Source organism: Myxocyprinus asiaticus, chromosome 35 (genome assembly GCF_019703515.2).
Source record: "Myxocyprinus asiaticus isolate MX2 ecotype Aquarium Trade chromosome 35, UBuf_Myxa_2, whole genome shotgun sequence".
Classification (NCBI taxonomy): Eukaryota; Metazoa; Chordata; class Actinopteri; order Cypriniformes; family Catostomidae; genus Myxocyprinus; species Myxocyprinus asiaticus.
The window spans coordinates 12,031,567-12,054,527 of record NC_059378.1 but is presented as its reverse complement, the minus strand read 5'-3'; the positions used below and the strand labels follow the sequence as shown (position 1 = coordinate 12,054,527).

General features: G+C 37.9%; 1 protein-coding gene across 2 annotated transcripts in view; it reads left to right on the top strand.

The window, feature by feature from the left end:
- cdh4 (cadherin 4, type 1, R-cadherin (retinal)) overlaps positions 1-22,165 on the top strand; it is a 332,586-nt gene extending 310,421 nt beyond the window's left edge. For both annotated transcript variants that reach the window (XM_051672704.1, XM_051672705.1), the window contains 8 exons: positions 2,352-2,537; positions 8,137-8,390; positions 12,744-12,886; positions 13,984-14,220; positions 17,100-17,333; positions 18,835-18,974; positions 19,127-19,291; positions 20,699-22,165. In XM_051672704.1, coding sequence (XP_051528664.1) covers positions 2,352-2,537; positions 8,137-8,390; positions 12,744-12,886; positions 13,984-14,220; positions 17,100-17,333; positions 18,835-18,974; positions 19,127-19,291; positions 20,699-20,905 — 1,566 coding nt within the window. In that variant the 3' untranslated portion in view covers positions 20,906-22,165. The remainder of the gene's footprint in view (positions 1-2,351; positions 2,538-8,136; positions 8,391-12,743; positions 12,887-13,983; positions 14,221-17,099; positions 17,334-18,834; positions 18,975-19,126; positions 19,292-20,698) is intronic.
- The last annotated feature ends 796 nt before the right edge of the window (positions 22,166-22,961 follow it).

Here is a 22,961-nt window from a genome sequence, read left to right as displayed (position 1 = left end):
CATAGTTTTCCATTAAATTCAACCCAAATCATTGTCAAAGGACAAAGATAATTTACTCTAGCTATCGCTGGATGATATATTTTGTATATGGATCTTTGATATAGCTTACACAATGTATTTTTAGTTACAAATATGTCGTTTTGTGGTTTGACAGCTTAAGTGGAAGACTTATTCAAGGCTACATACAAAGAAATTGCATAATAAACATTGCCATTTCTAATCGTTGAGTTTGTGCAGTTACACCAGTTTCATACACTAACCTGCAAACTCATCAACATCAATTTGTTCATTCTTGAAGTGCAAAAACCTTCGTAACTTTGGACTGCCTTCTGCTGCACCGAATCAGCTTGTCCTCTGTTTGTTTATTGTGTGATACTGGTGCTTTTCCTACCAGCGTCCCAGCTTCAGTAAATGTTATATTATCCTCTTGTGGTCTCCCAAAGCTGTCATGCCACACTACTAAACTTAATTATCATTGAACCCAGAATATTCCTTAGAAATTATTAAACAAACCAAAGAACTTGAAGTTGGATATGATTTTTGTTGTTGTTGTTGTTGTTGTTGTTGTTGTTTTCAAGATGAAGCTGTTTACAAAAATTCACACCAGCATGTCCAAACATTTGACTGATGTAAGATGAAAAATTTTATATTGGGAAATATACTCAGCATGTGATTAAATATGAATGCTGTTACTAGTAATAAATGTCTTTTAGCTTCTACATCCAACAGACTTTAATGGAAATGAATTGAATATTGATGAAAAATAATGAAACAGAAATCCATGATTCTTTCACTTAATCCAATTCTGTCACAGATCATTTTGTCACAAAACATCATCAAACTACTACATCTAGAATAGTTCTGATAAGATCGTTAGTGTAATGAATGATTTCTTTACATAATAGGAGTGTGGCTGAAATGTTGCCTTTGATTTTTCAAAGTTGGAAAAGGAAGCACAAGAAGAGGAGAAATGAATTCCCTTTTTGCCTTTGTCTAACCTCTGACTTTCTTCCCACTTATCTTCACCCCACCGTAATCCACCAGTCATAAATAAGTATCAAACATTACATTCCTTCCCTCTTCTCTCTCTCTCCACACACACACAATTTCAAAATCTTATTGAAGTAGCCTCCAGAGGAGGTTATTTTTAATCAAACTGGAAGCAGTCTAGAGAAATCGGATCGGACTGTGATTTTGCACAGATCAATCAATCACTCAATCACGTTGTCTACTGTCCTGTCCTCTACTGGTCTCATGCACCCTGTCCTGGAAGGGACACAGCACATTTGTTTGATCTCGACAAAGTGTTTTTCTGCTTATCAGTGAAAGCAGCTGTGCATCCCAGACAGCGTGCAGCCAGAGAGACGGGACGGCCCCTCTGATGTTTTCATCGCTACAGCCAGAAGATATTACTAGTTCTGTCTCGCTCTCTTTCCTGTCTATCAGTCTCTCTCGCTCAGTTCTCTCCTTTCTACAATTTTAACAAATGAAGCAAGAAAATGCACCATGATTTATTTTCCCAATTTAAGCCAACTTGTTCCGTGATGGAGTATGTGTGTATGCATTATGCAGCAGTGTGTGTTTGGCTGTAGTCTGTGCTGCATGGTGATGCCATTACAGTAAACAACATCTGGCAGACACACTTCATAACCCCTTTAAACTGGAAAGTGAGAAGCAGATTACTGAGGCATAATGAGCTTGTGTGATTGTGCCACTGCCTACCGCACATTAGCACCTTGGGCTATGAGTTTCCCTACTGTAGCAAACTGTGTGTGTTTGTGTGTAACAAATGAGACCCAAAACATACCCCTTACCCTGTCTGTAACCCTATGCAAACCATATTGCGATAATCCAAAACATTCCCCAAAACCCTAGAACAGAAAATGGGTGGTATGGTGTTGTGGTGAAAGCACAGGACTGGAAACCAGATGTTTGTAGGTTCGTAATCCACAAGGGATAATCCATGAGTCATCACCGTTGTGCCCATGAGCGTATTGCTTATCCCTAGGTTCCTCCAGTAGGGGGGCTTTCCTTGTAATACAGTGGTCCCAAAAAGTATTTGGGCTCTTAAAAATGTATGAATGTTATTGCATATGAAATGTTAAGCCAAATGGAACAAATCTGCAAACAAGTGAAGCTTGACCTTTTCTCAGAGCTAACTTCATTTTTCTGAACCATATTTTAAATTTCTTTTAACTGGCTGGTCCCAAGTTAATTTTTAGTGGATGTATGAAATCAGATCCACTCAAGTTCACACAGATGCCCTGGCAAAGTAACCCCAATGTAAAAGTCTTGCTTGTTAGAAACTGACCTGTTCACTTCATTTGTGTGTCTTCTTTTTTGCCTCTCAGTTTCTAGGGGAGGTCCCGGAGAATGCTGTGGGTGTGGTGGTGGCCAATTTGACAGTGAGGGACAAGGATCAGCCTCACACACCCAACTGGAACGCTGTTTACAGGATTGTAGGAGGAGATCCAATGGGTCATTTCGCCATACGCACTGACGAAATCACCAATGACGGCAGGGTCATGGTGGTTAAGGTGTGTTTGTCCGCTTGGTTAAATTGTCATATACCTTTTTCAGCCGAGGACCCCTTGGTGAATGAATGAATGAATGAATGAATGTTACATTTATATAGTGCTTTTCTGATTCTACACTCAAAGCGCTTTACATTGTGAACAGGGACTCTCCTCAACCACCACCAATGTGCAGCATCCACCTGGATGATGCGACGGCAGCCATAGTGCGCCAGCATGCTCCTCACGCACCAGCTGTTGGTGGAGAGAATAAAGTGGAGTGATATAGCCAATTCATGACAGGGGGGTTATTAGGAGACCATGATTGACAAAGGCCAATGGGGGGAATTTGGCCAGGACACCAGGGTTATACCCCTACTCTTTACGAGAAAATGCCCTGGGGTATTTAATGACCACTGAGTGGTTACTTTAGTTTCATACTCATGTTAACATTGGCTATAGATGAAATTACTCTGACATCACACCGCAGGAAACCCAGTTTCCGGGTTCTTATGAGCAGCAGATTTCAAAGGTGGAAATAGGCAGTGCTGCAGTTTAAATAAACTTTTAAGCTTAATAGAATGTAAAAATGTATTTTAATGTTAATAAAAGTTATTAAAAAGGAATACCTATGGTTTACAGTGAAGAAAGTATGTGGGTTATTTTCTGAAATATCGCCAAAACAAGTTTAAACTTGGTTCAATGAGCCTGTATGATCATGTCGGACATGTTGATGATTACACATCCTCACATGTTTAACACACTTCTAAAGCCTAAGAAATATTATATATTAAAATATAAACTATCACAAGACATGCAATATGTGTCTTTACTGCTTAAATTATTAACCCACATACAATAAATAATAATATTCTTACTTTGGTATGAACATATTCCATATCAAAACGTAATAACAGCCATTTTGATTGAACAATATTATATACTGCATTCAAAATAAATGCAAAGACATCATTTTCACAGTATGTCATTATTTGTATTCACTTATCCTTTCACAAACAGTAGTCCATGTTCTGCGGTGGTGGAGATGGGATCTGTTCCTCCCATTATATCGGATATGGTGGTCTTGATCAGATAAGATCATTGTTAGATCATATTTGACCTCATATCTGTCACAGCAACAGCACTTTGGAAATTAAAAACAGCCGTTTGCGATCAGAGTTTGCGTGATTTCTTCGTAAAAAAGTTAATATCCACCAACAGCTGCTGCTGGTCAATTGTGTCTAATAGAGCAGACGTGATAACAATGACGGTGACCCGTGAATTATCATCATTTATGTAAAATCATAATGAGTTTTTCCCTGATGCAACTATCAGGTGGAAATTTAAAGAAGCCCTAATCTCCAATAATCTATGGGAAGCGGGGTGTTTCAACCCCAAAAACAGCACTTTTTGGGCAGTTTCAGTGCAATTTGAGCGAAGCGCCCATAGACACCAGTCATTTTCTGGGCTACCAAAAGAACCAGGAAAGGGCATGGCGGAGCATTTGTTTGTAAATAGTAACTTCATCTATAGGAAGAGTGGAACCAATGTTTTCTGAAATCGTGCCTTTTATATAAATTTGGATTGTGCCTCATAAATGGCAAAGGGCGTATATCAGTGCTGCACAGAAATTTTTCCCAGAACTTTCTCGTGACCTGGTAGCAACTCTTCCACGGCCCGGTACTGGGTCACAACCTGGGGGTTGGGGACCTCTTATCTACATTATTTATAAACTATAAATCTCCACTTTCACTTTCACATTCTGAAAGTGAAAGTGGAGATTTATAGTAAAAAAGGACTTAAATATTGATCTGTTTCTCACCCACACCTATAATATGCATGTCAGAATGCATAACTTGCATTGTGAATACGCTGTTTCCATACAAAATGCACTACATGCAATACATTATTCTACACTGTCTAAAACATGGAAAATTAGTAACAGTTTCTGAAGCATGAAGAAATCAGAATACAGTAACTTCAGTACTTCAGTATGTTCATTATATGCTATTATTTTAGGAACTTAGGTTTTCACAACAAGGACAGTACTTTGTATGTATCTTTTATATGTTTGCTACATGTTTAAATTAATAAATGCTTAAAGCCTTAAGTGCTTAATGCTTTAAAGATTATTTCATTAAAGTTTGGTCTGTTACAGTTTGACACACAATTTTATTATTTATTTTTTTTGCACATTATCATGAACTTAAATATAGTATTTTCGTTGACTAAAATTATATGCCATTTTAGTCAGAGTAAAACTGACTAAAATTAATGAATATGACATGATGAAATTAAATTACTAAATGTAAAGGACATTTTTGTCAAAAGACAAACTGACAAAAAAAAAAAAAAAACTGTGAATAAATTAACACTGCATGCATTTAGTACCTTATTAATGTACAATATTTACAAACTTTGTTATGATACATACATTGCAAAGCCATAATTTTTTTTTTTTTTTTTTTTTTTTTAATCCTGTAGAATTGTTTTTACAGTATTGTTCTACATTTACGTACTATATAATTGCAACAGCTGTAATTACTAGGTACTAAACCTAACCCTAATCCTAACCCATATTAAGTACATGTAGTAACCTAATATTACTCAGTACTTTCTTGGGTAAGTACACTGTAAGCATACTGAAAGTACACGTACTGTAAAATAAAGTGCAACCACAATCCCTTATTGATGTACAGACTAATATTTTACATTACATTTTAATTTAACTTAATTCAAATTATAATAATTCCAATAATAATTGTCAAACCCCCTAGAAGTTTTTTGGTTGTCCTTTAGAACCTTCACTCAAACTCTTTCTTTAACTGAGAGAATAAAGATGTCCCTCAACTAAAACTGAAGTTTTAGTCATGTGTGGATGCATATATTTGTGTGTTTCTGTATGCGAACTTTTGCTTGTTTGGTCATTTACATGGTGTGTGTGTGTGTGTGTGTGTGTGTGTGTGAGTGTGTGTGAGAGAGAGAGAAAGAGAGAGAGAGAGAGAGAGAGAAACCCTTGGCACACACAAGAAATTGAATGCATCCTTTCTGGAAGTAACAGGACTTTCATGGTCACACACATTGTGGCACACAGTAATCGCTACCACCCACAAAACAGCTGATCCTGTCATGCTCATCTCACAACTCGTCCTAACCTTTACTCTAAGGTTCATCTCTTCTTCTCCCTACTCAAAATGAGTGACTTTCTGCCCCTCTGCTAAGAGACAGAAAATAATAACTACTTTTGAAGTTTTTAATGCCATAAAGACTGACAGTGGAGAGAATAGTCTTTTACTGAAATGGCTTTTGCCAGTGCTTATTTTTAGGTCTAGTTCAAAAAGCACCTTTTTTAGCCATAATAGGTCAACTAAAGTCTGAGCAACCAGGTCAGGAACCTAAAGCTTAAAGGTGTAGTTCACCCAAAAGTGAAAATCCTGTCATCATTTACTAATTTATGTAATTTTAACATAATCAACATAATCTGCCATGAAACAGGATATTTAGCATGAAAAAAAAATAAATAAAAAAAATTAGAGCTTTATTCAATTAGAATTTATTTTGTTTTGAAAAATGGGCAACACGTACAAGAATGGTGCCTGGTGGTTAAAACGGAGCAATTAAAAACAAAAAAGGTACGAGAGATTTGTGATGTCAGCCGAAAAGGAAAGTTGTTTCAGAGGTGGAGCAAGTTATTAAATTTTAATAGAAGATGAACACAGAGACAAGCACTTTTATTTTATTTTATTATTATTATTACATTGAGTATTAAGAAAGTAAATTGGTGAGTTAATGCTGAAATTAAAGTAGTAGTTGTAGTTTAAATTCTGTCATTATTTACTCACCCTATGTTGTTCCAAACCCATATGACTTTCTTTCTTCTGCTGAACACATAAGGGGATATTTTATAGAATATAGCAATCGCTGATTTCCATACAATAGCAGTTGATATCGACTCACTTTAAAGCTTAAAAAGCACTTAGAAGTGTCATTGAATTACCCCATGCGACTTGTACATAATATTTCATTGATGAACAGAACTGAAATGTAAGTTGTTATTCATTCTCAAATTATCTACACAGAGCCCAAATCAAATATGGTGACACGTTTTTACGATATATGGCAGGCATACATCATGACATGATGTTTGGTCTAGAGGCGCACAAGAACCAATGAAGTACTGTATAATAACAGTAAAGAGCAACTTAAATTTCGGTCTTTCCATCATACTGTCACGGACTGGATGGAACAGACAGACAGACAACAGGAAATGTAGAACCCAAACGCAGGAGTTTAATAAACAGATAAACTAAATGATCAACACTACAAAATGCAGAGCAAAAAATATCAAATATTAATAATATTAAGAAGTAACAAATGACATAAAACACTTAACTTTGAACAGGGATGAGGGATAAAGATGATCACAGACAGTAATGTACACAGAACGGTGTAGCATAACCAAGACTTGACAAAGAATGACTGAAACTGAGGGGTACACTACCGGTCAAAAGTTTTGAAACACTTGACTGAAATGTTTCTCATGATCTTAAAAATATTTTGATCTGAAGGTGTATGCTTAAATGTTTGAAATTAGTTTTGTAGACAAAAATATAATTGTGCCATCATATTAATTGATTTCATTATAAAACTAAAATGTAATAAAAAAATTTAAAAAAGTTTTTGAAATTGATGACCTGGACCAAATAATAAAGAAAAGCAGCCAATAAGTGCCCAACATAGATGGGAACTCCTTCAATACTGTTTAAAAAGCATCCCAGGGTGATACCTCAAGAAGTTGGTTGAGAAAATGTCAAGAGTACATGTCTGCGAAATCTAGGCAAAGGGTGACTACTAAAATATAACACAGTAGTGATTTTTTTGGGGTTTTGTTTAGTCACAACATAATTCCTATAGTTCAATTTATGTTATTCCATAGTTTTGATGACTTTACTATTATTCTAAAATGTGAAAAAAAAAAATATATATATATATATATATATATATATATATATACATATATAATAAAGAATGAGTAAGTGTTTCAAAACTTTTGACCGGTAGTGTATATATATCCACAGAACACTTATGATGAGGAATGGGGAACAGGTGTGAATGGTTAGAAGTCCGGGGAGGTACTTCTGGGAAATGTAGTTTGGGGAGAGATTGGGGGAGAACGTGACACATACAAAGTGATCATATGCCTTCCAAAGACATGGAATATGATGCACAAGTCACATAGACTACTTTTATGACACTTTTGGGTGCTTTTTAAGTTTTAATGTGAGTCACTATCAACTGGTTTTGTCTGTAAATCAGCAATCCCGAAAGTCTTTCATATATCTCATTTTGAATTCCGCATACAAAACTGGAACTATATGACGGTGAGTAAATAATGACAGAATTAAACTTTTTGGGTAAGCTATACCTTTAACTTCTGTTTGTGCATTCCTTGACCATTAGAGTTTGTGCCGCATTCTCTCCATACTGCATGAAATAAAAAGTTGGTGGTGGAGGAATCAATTCTGGCCTCTGCCACTTTGAAAGTTCAAGGAACTTAGCAACTGCCATGTGTTTGCCCCTCTTCTCTAATGTGTGTTTTATTGTGTGTTGTTCATACGGACAGCCTGTGGACTATGAGCGCAACGGAGCCTTCATGCTGACAGTGGTGGTCTCAAACCAGGCTCACCTGTCCAGTGGCATACCATCCTCCCTGTCCTCCACGGCTGGGGTTACTATCACAGTGCTGGATGTCAATGAAGCCCCCGTCTTCCCATCCAACCCTAAAATCATTCGTTTTGAAGAGGGAGTTCCAGCTGAAACCACCCTCACTACCTTCGCTGCACTAGATCCCGACCGCTTCATCCAGCAGACGATCAGGTAGAGAGGAATGTCTAAATGACAGGAAGCGCATTTGTCTGTCTGTTTAAAGCTGTCTAGATGCCTATCTGACTGAGTGACTGTGTAACTGTCAGTCCACAATCCATTTACACTCTTGCTCACTCAAACACACTCACACACTCTCACACGTCACCTCAATGATTGAAACATTTTTTTGTCTTGACATTGCTGAGCTATATAGAAGCCTATTGAAAGTACTGTTATGTAAATGTTTTATGAAAGTTTCAGAATTAAGAGTCTTTGAATGATTGATTGACACTGAGATTGCTGTTAACATTTTAAATAAAGCACACATTAGCTTAGTGACACATATCAATAACAAATCAGACAAAGTTCTGGATTAGTCAGCCGCATGCAATAAAGCAATAGACCTTTGTCTGGGGAGATACTTAATTTTTGGCGATTGAAAATGAAGCTGTGAGGGATAGATGTACAATCCATTCAATGGGTTGTACTACATAAAAGATCACAATGTTTTAAAAATCCCAACCCATGTTTTTCAGAGTATTTTTTCTACTGTAATTTCTTAGGCATGACATATTTTTTATATTTCTTTAGCTGAACAATTGCCATGTCTAAGGGTGTTCTTAGACAAAGAACAATGGCAACAGTACTATAGTAAAAGACACCAATGTTCAAAAAACTGTTAAATTCTTCCAATTTTAGAAGTATTACATTATTTTTATATGCATATCCTTTCACAAACAGTAGCCTATGAGTTGTGGTTGTCCCCAAGACGGGGTCCCGTTCATCCCGTTAGATCTTCCATGGTGGTCTTGTTCGTATAGATAATCGTTAGATCATATTTGGCCTCATATCTGTAACAGCAGTCACACGTTGCAATTTAAAAACAGCCTTTTGCGATCAGAGTTTGTGCAGTTCCTTTGTGAAAAGATCAAATCTACCATTAACAGCTGCGGGTCAGTTGGATCTACTAGACCAAATGCGATAACAGTGGCGGTGATCCATGAAATATCATAATGTATGTCAAAAGTTTTTCCTGATCCAACAATACTGATAGAAATTTAAAGAAGCCCAAATATTCTGTAATCTGTAGGAAACGGGGTGTTTCAAACAGCACTTTTTGGGCATTTTCAACTCAATTTGTGCAAAGCACCCATTGAAAGCAGTAATTTTCTGGGCTGCAAAAAGAACCCTGAAGTACCGGAGCCAAGCATTTGTTTGTAAACAGTAACTTAATCTATAGTGAATTAGTCAGTAGGCTGTTTATGGTTGCCAATGTTTGGTTTATAGTCGTTTTACAGTGGCTTCAAACACGGCTCATCCAATAAAAATGTTGAGTCCAGATTATATTTTATAATACCAACTTGGTTCACTTTTCAGTTTTCTGCTGAATTAAGTTTGCATTTGAATTCAGGGTTTTAAAATTCTCATAAATCCATAAGTACTTTATTTGCCTGTTGACTTTGAGTCATTTTCATAGTAAACAGGCCAATATAAATCCATCACACTCAGGCACAGGTTAGCCCCTGACTTTGTAAGTGAACGTTTGAAGTACATGTATTTTCCATACTGTGCTGTATGTCAAGTGATGTAGCACATATCGTTCACACCATTAGCACCCCTGGGAACAGCTAAATGTTTTCAATTGACTCTCTCTACCATTCTAGTCATTTAGTTGTGCCTGGGTTGCCAAGCAACAGGGTGAAAGGTCATTGAGTAATGAGCCGAACCATTCCCTAGACTGCTGGCTCTATTGTCTCTCTTTCAATCTTTCTTGCTCTTTCATGCCTGATCTCTCTTGGTTTCTTTTTTTTCGTGACTCAAAAGTGTGCGGGCAAGATGGCAGCTTGAAGTATTGATTCAGAATCCTCCATGCACGCTCACTCACACACAGACACGCACACACACACACATATATATATATACACACTCAGAAGACCTTTACTAGACTTGCTCCATAGATCACTGTGTGCAAGGAACAGTCCAATCAATACAGTCCACACTGTGGCGCTCTCTCAGATTGCATCAGTGTTATAGGCTCAAACAAGCTCAAACAAGTCATATGGAAGTGCTGAGCGAACAAATGAACTAAGCTAACAAAAACTTGCAAATTAACCTTTGTCTGTATAATTGCTTTTAAATAGACCTGTCTCACATAGAATATTAAATAAATGGTGAAATGTTTATCAAACTTTTTTTTCCAGGGAAATGCAAGATATCTTTCAAGTTATTGCAGTTTTATCAAAAAATGGATCACAGGTCTGTTCTGACAGGGTCGTGGATGGCAAGAAAAACAATGCTAAGTGCAAATTAAAAAAAATGCTACTAACTATAAAATCATGTATTCAGGATTAGGGTTAGGGTTAGGGTTAGGGTTAGGCTTATAAACTTCAAAAATGAGGAGAATTCCACTATACTTTGTCTGCATCCAATCAAACTAGTGCAAATGAATCTGTCACTTGGTAGAAGCTAACCAAATTAGGCAGATGTCAACATGGACAAGTTGTATGCCATGCACTCATTCACAAAAGACATGAACAAAATTAAGAGAGAATATACAGCCCAGACTACATTAAATACAAGTTACATTTGCAATGAGGATAAGCATTGTTTTTTGATTACCACAATGTGTTTTGTGTGGTTCATTAAATATATAAAATTATGATAATGATCAGTGTTCGATTTTAGACTAGTGCTGTCAGTCAATAAAAAAATGTAATCACGATTAAACACATAATTTTTCAGAATCGCGATTAATCACAGATTTTGAAAGTGCTGAAATTTGACTCTTACTTATTTTCCTGTCAAAATGCATTTATTTCCATCTTAGGAAAGAAAACAAAACAATGTATAACAATATAATGATTTATTAACATTTTCCAAAAAAAGCCTTCCACAGTATAAATATAGAAATGCACTAAAATAGTACCAATTCAAGTACCATTAAACATTTCCCAAAGTCTAAGTGGGAGTTTAACGAATTGGAAAAACTAGTCCCCACATAAGTTGCATATTTATTGCAATGGGCATTAAATCTCTTAAACCTTCATCCTCCACAAAATTAATCAGCTGGCAGATTTTGGCTATCCACTTTGTTACAGCAATCGTGAAGCCACGTTCATGATTCTCGTCAGGGCATCAGTGCCAACATCAAGCGCCGCTTTGAACTCCACATGAAAAACGCATGCAGACAAAAACGTCTTATTCTGCATTTTAGTGATAGTTAAGACTTGCTGTGCTTCTGTGGTTATTAAAATGTGCCTTACTTAGGCTGAAAAATACTTGATTTCTGTCACAAGTCCCATCTAGGCTTGTTTTGTGTGGTTGCCGCGGTGGATGGCGTGAAGCCTCCACATGCGCTATGTCTCCGTGGCAACGCGCTCAACAAGCCACGTGATAAGATGCGCGGGTTGACTGTCTCAGATGCGGAGGCAACTGGGATTCGTCCTCTGCCACCCGGACTGAGGCGAATCACTATGCGACCACGCAAAGTTTCCACCCTTCCAACCAGTGTTTATGCTGGTTTATGCTGTATTAGCGGGAAATGTGTTAATCGCGATTAAGAAAAATGTACGTGTTAAACTTTTTTAATTAATCGCATGTGTTAACATGTTTATTTGGACAGCTCTATTTTAGATATATTTGTTTAATTTTGTATAATAAACAAATTTGGTTACTTTGTTGGGTCGCCACTTGATGTTCAAAGTGAAACCTGGGTCCTGCGGCAAAACCGCAGAGTAATTGGATATGTTTTTTGGGTAAAATTATGGATTAGAGTGCAGATTAATTATTATAATTAAAACAAAAATGAAAGGCTTGCTAATTATTAGTAATAATGTAATGGTATGTTGTAAAATTCTTCCACCAGTCAGGCATAGTAATGAATATATGAAGTAATTTTCTTTCTAGCTTTGAGACCTGGTCTTGCAGATAAATAGACTGTAACTACTGTGTCTGTCTTTAACTTCAATGTTAAGGATTAATAGCACAGAAGCCTTATACATTACCTAATAATATATAGAAGAAAGATTATGTGTCACATCATTGATTTGATTGAGTTTAAATATTTCCATATTCCTCTGTGCAGATCCATTGATCAGAAGAGAACTGCTTAGAAATGCCACCCAAGCTGTGAATGAATGAGGGACATATCATAATAATCCACATCCTATATCTTCATAAGAGACAAAATATGATTTTAGCGGCATTTAAATGGATTGATGATCTCAAAAGTTCTACATTATTACCCTCAGCTATACTGTTGCAGCATAAATTATGATTGAACGTTGAGCTCTATAGCCACGTCTTGCAAATGCTTATGGATTTTTATATTGAGTAATCTGATAAACAAATGCTTTTGGCCTTCAGGTACTCCAAACTATCAGATCCAGCCAACTGGCTCAAAATCAACAGGACCAATGGAAGGATCACCACCACAGCGGTTCTGGACCGCGAGTCACCATATATGAAGAAGAACATTTATGAAGCAACCTTTTTGGCTGTGGACAATGGTAAAGTTTTGACTTTATGTGAGAGTGTCTATGCATTTAGGAAAGTGTCCATGGCACTTTGTTTAAAAAAAAAAATGGATTTAAATGGTTGTGTAGGTCAGTTTGGCGAGGGGCTGTTTAGCTTGAACAAGTTCATTTGTCCCACAGAGCCAACAAGCTGTTCATAGCCTATCAATTCATATTCTATCAGCAGTCTGACATGTCTCTAGTCTGATTGGATTTCAATCTCTTTGCTCTATTCAACCAAAAAGGAGTTGGAAAAAACCTGCCATCCATTTACAGTTGAAATGCTTGTCCTTTTTTACCCAAACTCTCTAAAATGGTAGACTGAAATGGACCTGATTGCTTAACATAGGGAGTTGCTTAACAAGCTCAGAAAACTTTAGGGGGAGTTGGTATGATTAGTAAATTGACTAATCTATCTGCCTGTCTTGTTGTGTTTCCTCATAAGTTTTCAAAGGTGTCCATAGTGGCAGGCCTTGTCAGGCATCCTATCTGAACAAAACATATTGGGCAAAATCAATATTTCTCTCAGGACTAGCATTTTGTCAGGCAGTTGATACAGATATCCAGGGTGACGGGTTATATTTTAGAGTCATATCGGACCTTCTTATAACATAATTTGGCAGAATCAATTTTTATAATATGTAGCCTGTTACTCTCAAATCAGGACTATGAGGAATGATGCAGGCCCTGTTTTCCACAAATGCCCCTCATCTGTGACAGCAGATTGTGTTGTGAGAGTCGGTATACAGGTATATCTGGCCAATGTGCAGTGTGTTTTTGTGTTTGATTCACATTTTGCCATAGGGAGCCGATGTGTCTGTTTCTTCTGGCAAAGTTAATACACTCTGCTGTCCTCTGAGAGGGCCTAGTTCTATGAAAGGGAAAACAGCTTTGTGAAATATTAATGTGCAGTTATAATTTGTTATATCTGACATATTTGAGAGTTTTCAGACAAATACATATACTGTACGATCGTAACCCCTGCGCTCTCCTGACTATCATTATCCTCTTTCATTTTATTCCTCTATCTCTCTCTCTATCTCTCTCTGTCTCTCTCTCTCTCTCTCTCTCTCTCTCTCTCTCTCTCATAGGTTCCCCTCCTTCCACAGGAACTGGTACTCTCCAGATCTATTTGATAGATGTGAATGACAACGTGCCTGTCTTAGTTCCCCAAGAGGCACTGGTTTGTGAGAGGTCACGACATGGGAATCCAGTCAACATCACAGCCTCTGATTTAGATTCAGAGCCCAACGCTGGCCCATATGTCTTTGAACTGTCCTCTTACCCCTCCTCTGCCCGACGCAACTGGACCATCTCACGCCTGAATGGTTAGACATGAATAAAAATAAAAATAAATTTATATATATATATATATATATATATATATATATATATATATATATATATATATATATAGCATAATTTGAGCTAAAGAGAAGCACCATTTATGAAACCATAGTTGAAATATTTTATTGCTGAGTTGAAATACATTATTTGATTTTAATCTTGACCAACCGTTTTGGATATTTCTGTCTTTCCCCAGTAGATAGGAGCTTTATTTGTATGACTGAAAAATAGCTGCCTGGAGGCATTACGAATATGGCTGCCAAGTGACCTGACTTGCCTTAAAGGGACTTTGATACTACTACCTACTAGAGTTGGGGTACTCGAGTCCGGACTCGGACTCAAGGTCAGACTCAGACTTGAGTATGGTCTTGAGTCCATCTTTATCCAGAAATGGATAGTTGCGCCTCAGATTTACATTCTCTGGTTACATATTAAGCTGGAATAGGAAAAACTTCGAAAACGTTTGTAAATTTGTAACATCGAAAACATTTGTTAATGCTCTTGTTTGCATAAGGTTAAAAACATTGCTTGGACAAGTACAGCATTCATCGAACACACAACCTGTTTACATTTAGACTAAGTGTCTGTTCATCACCCCAGTTTACACACTTACCGTTACTGTTCAAATGTTTTACTCTTTCACTCAGATGCTGAAACACAGTGCATGAAAATGTCTGAGGCTACACAAAGCACATGAATATTTAATGGAACAAGCATTGTTAAGTTTATGATTGGTTGTCTATTGCTAAATATCTCACCATTAAAATTCTACCACCACTAGAATGGGCTTCATTAAAAGCGGTTGAAACCACTTTCAAAATTACAAGAGTTAAACGTTACTTAACCCAGGGCATATAATAATGGCATTGACTCAGGGTTAGAAGCATTTCAACCCAGGGTTAACCATAGGGTGAAAAGTCTATAAGTTACTTTTTATATATACAGTGGTGTGAAAAAGTGTTTGCCCCTTCCTGATTTCTTATTTTTTTGCATGTTTGTCACACTTAAATGTTTCAGATCATCAAACAAGTTTAAATATTAGTCAAAGATAACACAAGTAAACACAAAATGCAGTTTTTAAATGAAGGTTGTTATTATTAAGGGAAAACAAAATCCAAACCTACATGGCCCTGTGTGAAAAAGTGTTTGCCCCACCTGTTAAAACATAACTTAACTGTGGTTTATCACACCTGAGTTCAATTTCTCTAGCCACACCCAGGCCTGATTACTGCCACACCTGTTCTCAATCAAGAAATCACTTAAATAGGACCTGCCTGACAAAGTGAAGTAGACCAAAAGATCTTCAAAAGCTAGACATCATGCCGAGATCCAAAGAAATTCAGGAACAAATGAGAAAGAAAGTAATTGAGATCTATCAGTCTGGAAAAGGTTATAAAGCCATTTCTAAAGCTTTGGGACTCCAGAGAACCACAGTGAGAGCTATTATCCACAAATGGCGAAAACATGGAACAATGGTGAACCTTCCCAGGAGTGGCCGGCCGACCAAAATTACCCCAAGAGCGCAGCGACGACTCATCCAAGAGGTCACAAAAGACCCCACAACAACATCCAAAGAACTGCAGGCCTCACTTGCCTCAGTTAAGGTCAGTGTTCATGACACCACCATAAGAAAGAGACTGGGCAAAAATGGCCTGCATGGCAGAGTTCCAAGACGAAAACCACTGCTGAGCAAAAAGAACATTAAGGCTCGTCTCATTTTTGCCAGAAAACATCTTGATGATCCCCAAGACTTTTGGGAAAATACTCTGTGGACTGACGAGACAAAAGTTGAACTTTTTGGAAGGTGTGTGTCCCATTACATCTGGCGTAAAAGTAACACCGCATTTCAGAAAAAGAACATCATACCAACAGTAAAATATGGTGGTGGTAGTGTGATGGTCTGGGGCTGTTTTGCTGCTTCAGGACCTGGAAGACTTGCTGTGATAAATGGAACCATGAATTCTGCTGTCTACCAAAAAATCCTGAAGGAGAATGTCCGGCCATCTGTTCGTGACCTCAAGCTGAAGCGAACTTGGGTTCTGCAGCAGGACAATGATCCAAAACTCACCAGCAAGTCCACCTCTGAATGGCTGAAGAAAAACAAAATGAAGACTTTGGAGTGGCCTAGTCAAAGTCCTGACCTGAATCCTATTGAGATGCTGTGGCATGACCTTAAAAAGACAGCTCATGCTCGAAAACCCTCCAATGTGGCTGAATTACAACAATTCTGCAAAGATGAGTGGGCCAAAATTCCTCCACAGCGCTGTAAAAGACTCATTGCAAGTTATCGCAAATGCTTGATTGCAGTTGTTGCTGCTAAGGGTGGCCCAACCAGTTATTAGGTTTAGGGAGCAATCACTTTTTCACACAGGGCCATGTAGGTTTGGATTTTGTTTTCCCTTAATAATAACAACCTTCATTTAAAAACTGCATTTTGTGTTTACTTGTGTTATCTTTGACTAATATTTAAACTTGTTTGATGTTCTGAAACATTAAAGTGTGACAAACATGCAAAAAAATAAGAAATCAGGAAGGGGGCAAACACTTTTTCACACCACTGTATATATATATATATATATAAAGGTGATAGGGTACTTTAGTAAGGTACCCCAGTCCTCTAAACCACTATTTATTGTACAAACTGGAATGTGAAAGAATGCTTGCTTTGTAGTGGTTCATAAGTAAAGGGAAACAAAATCTAATACACATTCCTCATAAAAAAAAAAATCCAGAACACTGTAAAATTAGCAACATTTCTTTTTTTTCACTAGAAGAAAACACAACTAAAAATGCCATATTCAACATTCCAGTCTTCCCATACCAATCAATAATGTCTGTGTTTGCTATATCTTTCTCATAGGCAACTATGCCCAGTTGAAACTGCGGATCCCATATCTGGAGGCAGGCATGTATAGAGTCCCCATATTAGTTTCCGACTCCGGAAACCCTCCCCTATCCAACACCTCAGTCTTGAAGGTGAAGGTGTGTCCATGCGATGAAAACGGAGAATGCACTGTTGTTGGGGCAGCGACTGTTGCCGGGTTGGGAACTGGAGCTATTATCACCATCCTCATCTGCATCATTATACTGCTCAGTAAGCTATTGGATGGATGGATGGATGGATGGATGGTAGGGCTGTTTCAGCTATCAACAGCGTCGACAATAAAAAATTGTCGACAAAAAAGTTTGTTGTCGAATAGTTGTTTGATCTCATTTAACGTAACATGATCATATGAAATTCTGTTGATGGCACACGAGAGGACACTGCAGCTCGTGCCTGACTGAGGAGAGGAAGAAAACATATCTCCCACAGTCCAAACGCACTCTAAACTTTCCAAACTGCTACAGGTGATGTAGATCGCAAAGTATGAGGGGATAATACAAAAATACAAAATAAGTAAATACAGAAGCACTCTCGTTGTGGAATAAGCGGAGCCAGAGCTGCCGCTCCGATGAAGCAAAATAGGAATTTTTTACCGAACTAAACTTAATATAAGTACTTTTTTCCCTTTAATTCAGTGAATATCATTTTGAGGTATTTTTAAAAGATGATTTTGTTCTCTTTATTGTTAGCTAGCATGTTTAATACAACCTTTTAAGTCAGGCACACACTGAATAGTCGGTTAAGAGCCAATGATTAATCATTGCAATAATCGCAGAATAGTCGAATAATCGTTCTAATAATCGTTAGATTGGTCGATTGTCAAAATAATCGTTAGTTGAATGGTGGTTAGTCCTGATGGATGGATGGATGGATGGAAACACTAAGAACAAATTTTCACACCATCAGTAATTTGCTCTCTTTTCCATACAAATGAAAATGCACAGTGATCACTTATTGACAAGTTCAGTTGTAATATGTCTTGGTTTATTGAACAAAAAAAGATCGGTGGCCCTATTGTAAGACTGCCTTAAGTCATACACGCAAAGTCAATGGGCATGGCCAGGAAGTTTTGGTATTTTCATGCAAGCATGCGCTACGTCTGAGCGCAAATGGGTTTGGCGAAATTGCATGCGCAAAGGGCTAATGGGCTGGGTCAAGTGCTAATAAATTCTGAGGTTCTTCTCTTCCAACGTCTGGGTCCTATTATATAGTCTATTCCCTGTCAAGCAAAATAGCAAATTGCACTTTGCTTCACTTCATTAACACAAAATACACACACAGTTTGCTCACATACACCCACAGATAGTGCAAACACTCCCACCCGTACTCACTTGCTCTTTGCCTTGGCATGAAAACTGCACTTAGAACTACAGTAGCATTCTTACGAAAATTGGATGAGACATTTCACACATTCCTAGCCCAAAGCGCTGCAATATCCGCACTCACAAAATAGAGCCCTGGTATTTGAACCCAGGTCCATTTGCACGCTAAATGAAATCTGATTCATTAGACACTTATAGAAGTGTTAAGTTGTTAAAACAGTTTTTTAAGTTGTTAAAACAGTTTTTTTTATTTATTTTTTTATTATTTGTTTTTTTTTTTTTGGTCAAGTCTTATCTTGATTGGGCGCCAACTGAGCCAGGACTGCCACTGGTGCCCCTTCAAAAAATAGGTCCATGATGCCCTTGTATGTGCATTTGTGTGTCTTTAGGCATGGTGCTGTTCTTTGTAGTGTGGGTGAAGCGAAGAGAAAAGGAGCGTCAGACGAAACCTCTATTGATTGACCCTGAGGATGACGTCAGGGATAATATTCTGAAGTATGATGAAGAGGGTGGAGGAGAGGAAGATCAGGTCAGAGTCACACACATTTACACACACAGACCTTGCTTTCATCGATTGTAGAGTCAAGGCAGTCTCTTATTTCACTTCTCCGCTGCCTGTTGCAAGAGCATTTCTGACCCTGTTTTCAAACTGCGACTGGCATATTTTTACTTCTGCTGCAGGATTATGATCTGAGTCAGCTGCAGCAGCCCGAGTCTCTAGATCACATCACGAGCAAGCCCGCAGGTGTACGGAGAGTGGACGAGAGACCTGTTATCCTAGAATCTCAGTATCCTGTGCGGCCAACAGTACCACACCCTGGAGACATTGGGGACTTCATCATTGACGTAGGCTTTCTCTATTCCTTACCATTGAAGATAATGCAGAATGTAGGCAGTAGATATGAAGTTTCCAGCATGATCTCCTGAAAGTTATGTGACTGTGGCAACATTTATGCAAAATGATATTTTGTGGTTCATTACACCTAACGCGGCAGTTTTGAGGTGAAATGTCCACTCTGTAGCGGTAAAAGCATATTAAAAGTTCTCCCAAACAGATGAGGACTTTAAGGGTAATACTACACTTACTGAGCACTTTATTAGGAACACTTTGGTCCTAATAAAGTGCCTGATGTGGTCTTCTGCCATTGTAGCCCTTCCACCTCAAGATTCAATGTGTTGTGCATTGTAAGATGCGATTCTGCTCAATACAATTGTACAGAGTGGCTGAGTTTCCATAGCATTTCTGTCAGCTCGAACCTATTTGGCCATTCTCCGTTGACCTTTCTCAACAACAAGGCGTTTCAGTCAGCAGAACTGCCGCTCACTGGTTTTTGTTTTTGGCACCATTCTGAGTAAACATTAGAGACTGTTGTGCATGAAAATCCCAGGAGATCAGCAGTTACAGAAATACTCAAACCAGCCTATCTGGCACCAACGATCATGCCATGGTTGAAATCACTGAGATCACATTTTTTTCCCCATTCTGATGGTTGATACGAACATTAAATTAAGCTCCTGACCCATATCTTTATGCAGTGCACTGCTGCCACACCACTGGCTGATTAGATAATCGCATGAATATTGAGTTTAAATCAACAAAACCAATTGTGTCATAAAACCAAATGTGAGATGAAAAACGCTACGTCATTTAGTGGTGCTTCTATGACAGTTTTGGCTCACATGTTGACACGCATGCTCATCAGAACTCGTACCCCGGTTCTTTACATCAGTTGAGCTACCGTGCAATTTGATTGCACTCGAACATGGTTTTAAATGGGTTATGTAATGAAAATGTTCAAATGTATCGCCTTACACGTCATGCATTACGTTTTGATGTCACGAGATAGCATAAGCTCAGTCGACAGCATTTGTAATGTAGTGTTGATTACCACAAAGAGTTATTTCAACTTTCCCCTCCTTTTCTTTAAAAAACTAATAAATCTTGGTTACAGTGAGGCACTATTAGTGGAAGTGAATTATTTTTTGCAGTATTGCTAAAAAGTATGCCACAAATGCTATCGATTAAGCTTATCTTGTATTGAACCTGGAATATTCCTTTAATGAGACTATCTGTACTTGACCTCAATAACAGGATTTGTGTACTTTGTCCACCACTGCTAAAATGCTTATGTAATTATTCAGCAGTGGCTCACAGAATTTTTCTGTATTTTGTGTTAATTCTTTATTGTGTTTGTTATCACTGCTCTATCTTACGCTCTCTCTTTCTCTATTTCTCTCTCGCGCTCATGTTAGGGTCTGCGTGCGGCTGATAATGACCCCACCGCTCCCCCCTACGACTCCCTGCTGGTGTTTGACTACGAGGGCAGCGGCTCCACAGCAGGCTCTGTCAGCTCCCTGGACTCCTCCAGCTCTGGGGAACAGGACTACGACTACCTCAATGACTGGGGTCCACGCTTCAAAAAGCTGGCAGACCTCTATGGAGGCGGGGGAGAGGACTGAAGGTGTGAACTACAGGAAGGCAGAGGGGAACAGAGAGGGCCAGGAGGGACAATTGACTTCTCGGATGTTTTATCGAGAAGTTTTACACCAAGCCTCCAATGCGGGCTGAATATCTCTCCAAATAGTTCCTCTGCAAGCTACGGAGGCATCAAAAGGAAATGATTTTGCCCTGCAGCCTGCTCTGTACCTTTGCTACAATCCACAAGTATTTTACAGCTTTTTACAATATTTCACATTGTGGTTTCTTCAATGTTGTTTTGTCATTCCTCTCGGACTGCCTGGAGGCGGAAGATGGAATTGAGTAGTGACGGGGATGGCGAACTCTCTGCACACAGGAGTTAAAAAAAAAAATGAGTCAGAGCGCTCTTTCTCTTTTTGCTTTATCACTATGGAGAGTTCCACACGCACACTTTTTCTCTCAACTGGAATTTCAGTAGAACAGAAGCACTGTCGTTGATAAAGTGCCTTTTGTGGTGTGTTTTGTATCAGACTCCTGCAATCTCAGGGTCGGTTGCCATTATGAAAAGTTTCTTCTGTTGGGCACACTCCCTTGTTCCTATCTGCTCCTCTCTGCTACCTTTATTTTCCTTTCATCACTGCATTAACGGTGCAGAACGCCTCTTTGACTGCCATATGACAAACAAACAAAAGAAAACGGAGAATGATTTGTCAAGACTTTTGTTGATAAAGACATAGACTCATTTCCCTTCAGAAATCTCATTCTCCCTTGAGAAATTGGAGTGTAAGAAGTACAGTGATCCAATTCTAAAATCATAATTTGTTTTTTTTTTTTTTTAAATACTTGACCGACCACGACCATATAATGTTATGTTGTGTAATGGTTGTGTACAAAATCAAGGTCTTTATTTTAAAAGAAGAAAAAACATTAATGGAGAATGCCTATTTGCTCATACTCTTGCCTGCCTTGTATGATTTTGTGTTGCGTTCCAATTTGTAAAGGTAATTTAGGCATGACAAGTTGTCAGACAGCGAGACTAAATGCAATGGCTGAAGAAACCCGACTCGGACTGCATCAGAAGAAACCTTTTTTGTCTTGAACATTCCCTTTTTATAACTTTAAAAGTTGATTAAAATATAAACGTGCATGAATTCTTTCAAAACAATGTCTCAAATCTCTCGCACTTGTTCCTCTGTGGTCAGAATGTGATAAGTAGTTGGCAAAGAATATACACCATACAGAATAAATATAATCTGAAAAAATAAAAACAAACAAAAAAATGATTAAAAAAATATGTTTTATATGCTGTAAAATACTTATTTTTGAAGTATTATCTGAAACATTTGCTGCTCTGAATTGGGCTAAATAACCCTGTGTGTGTGTGTGTGTGTGTGTGCGTGCGTGTGCGTGCGTGAATGTGTGTGTGCGTGTGCGTGCGTGAATGTGTGTGTGCATGTGTTGTGCTTGTCTATATCATGTAGGATTTTAAAATTATTTTTGTGTTTTGTATTTTTTTTTCCTTAGGTTTAAATTTCGTTTAGCTTTGCAGTAGCACTCATTTTGTTCTGTGATGCTGAAGAAAGTGTCTCATTTGTGCTGTCCCTGAAAAGGGTCTAAATCTGCATTGCAGAGAAACTTAAAAGTCATGCCTGCTCCACCATTCAATGTAACTGATTTCTCTTTCTATTCATCTCAGATACTGGATGTGCTTTAGAAAATAAACAAACACAGTTTTTTCCAAGAAAAAATTTGAAAAATATGGTCTCCATGTTTCTTTAAACTCCTTACTGTGTATGAGTGAGTTTACACAGTTACATCATTGAGTGTCAATTGAATTTAGTTGATTAATGGACAACCTGGTGTCATAGAATCACATTATTATTACAAAATGTTTGCAAAATGAGTTGTAAGTGCCTATGAAATGAACACTAGAGGCGCTATAACAACCAGTTTTATTCACTTTCACACAAATCACAAGTATATTGGCAGATTAACAGTTCATACACACGTATTTTTCGCTTTGTTCCCCAGACAATGTTATCTTTTGAAATCAAAACACTTTACTATATTGCATAGTTAAAAATCATAGTTACAAAT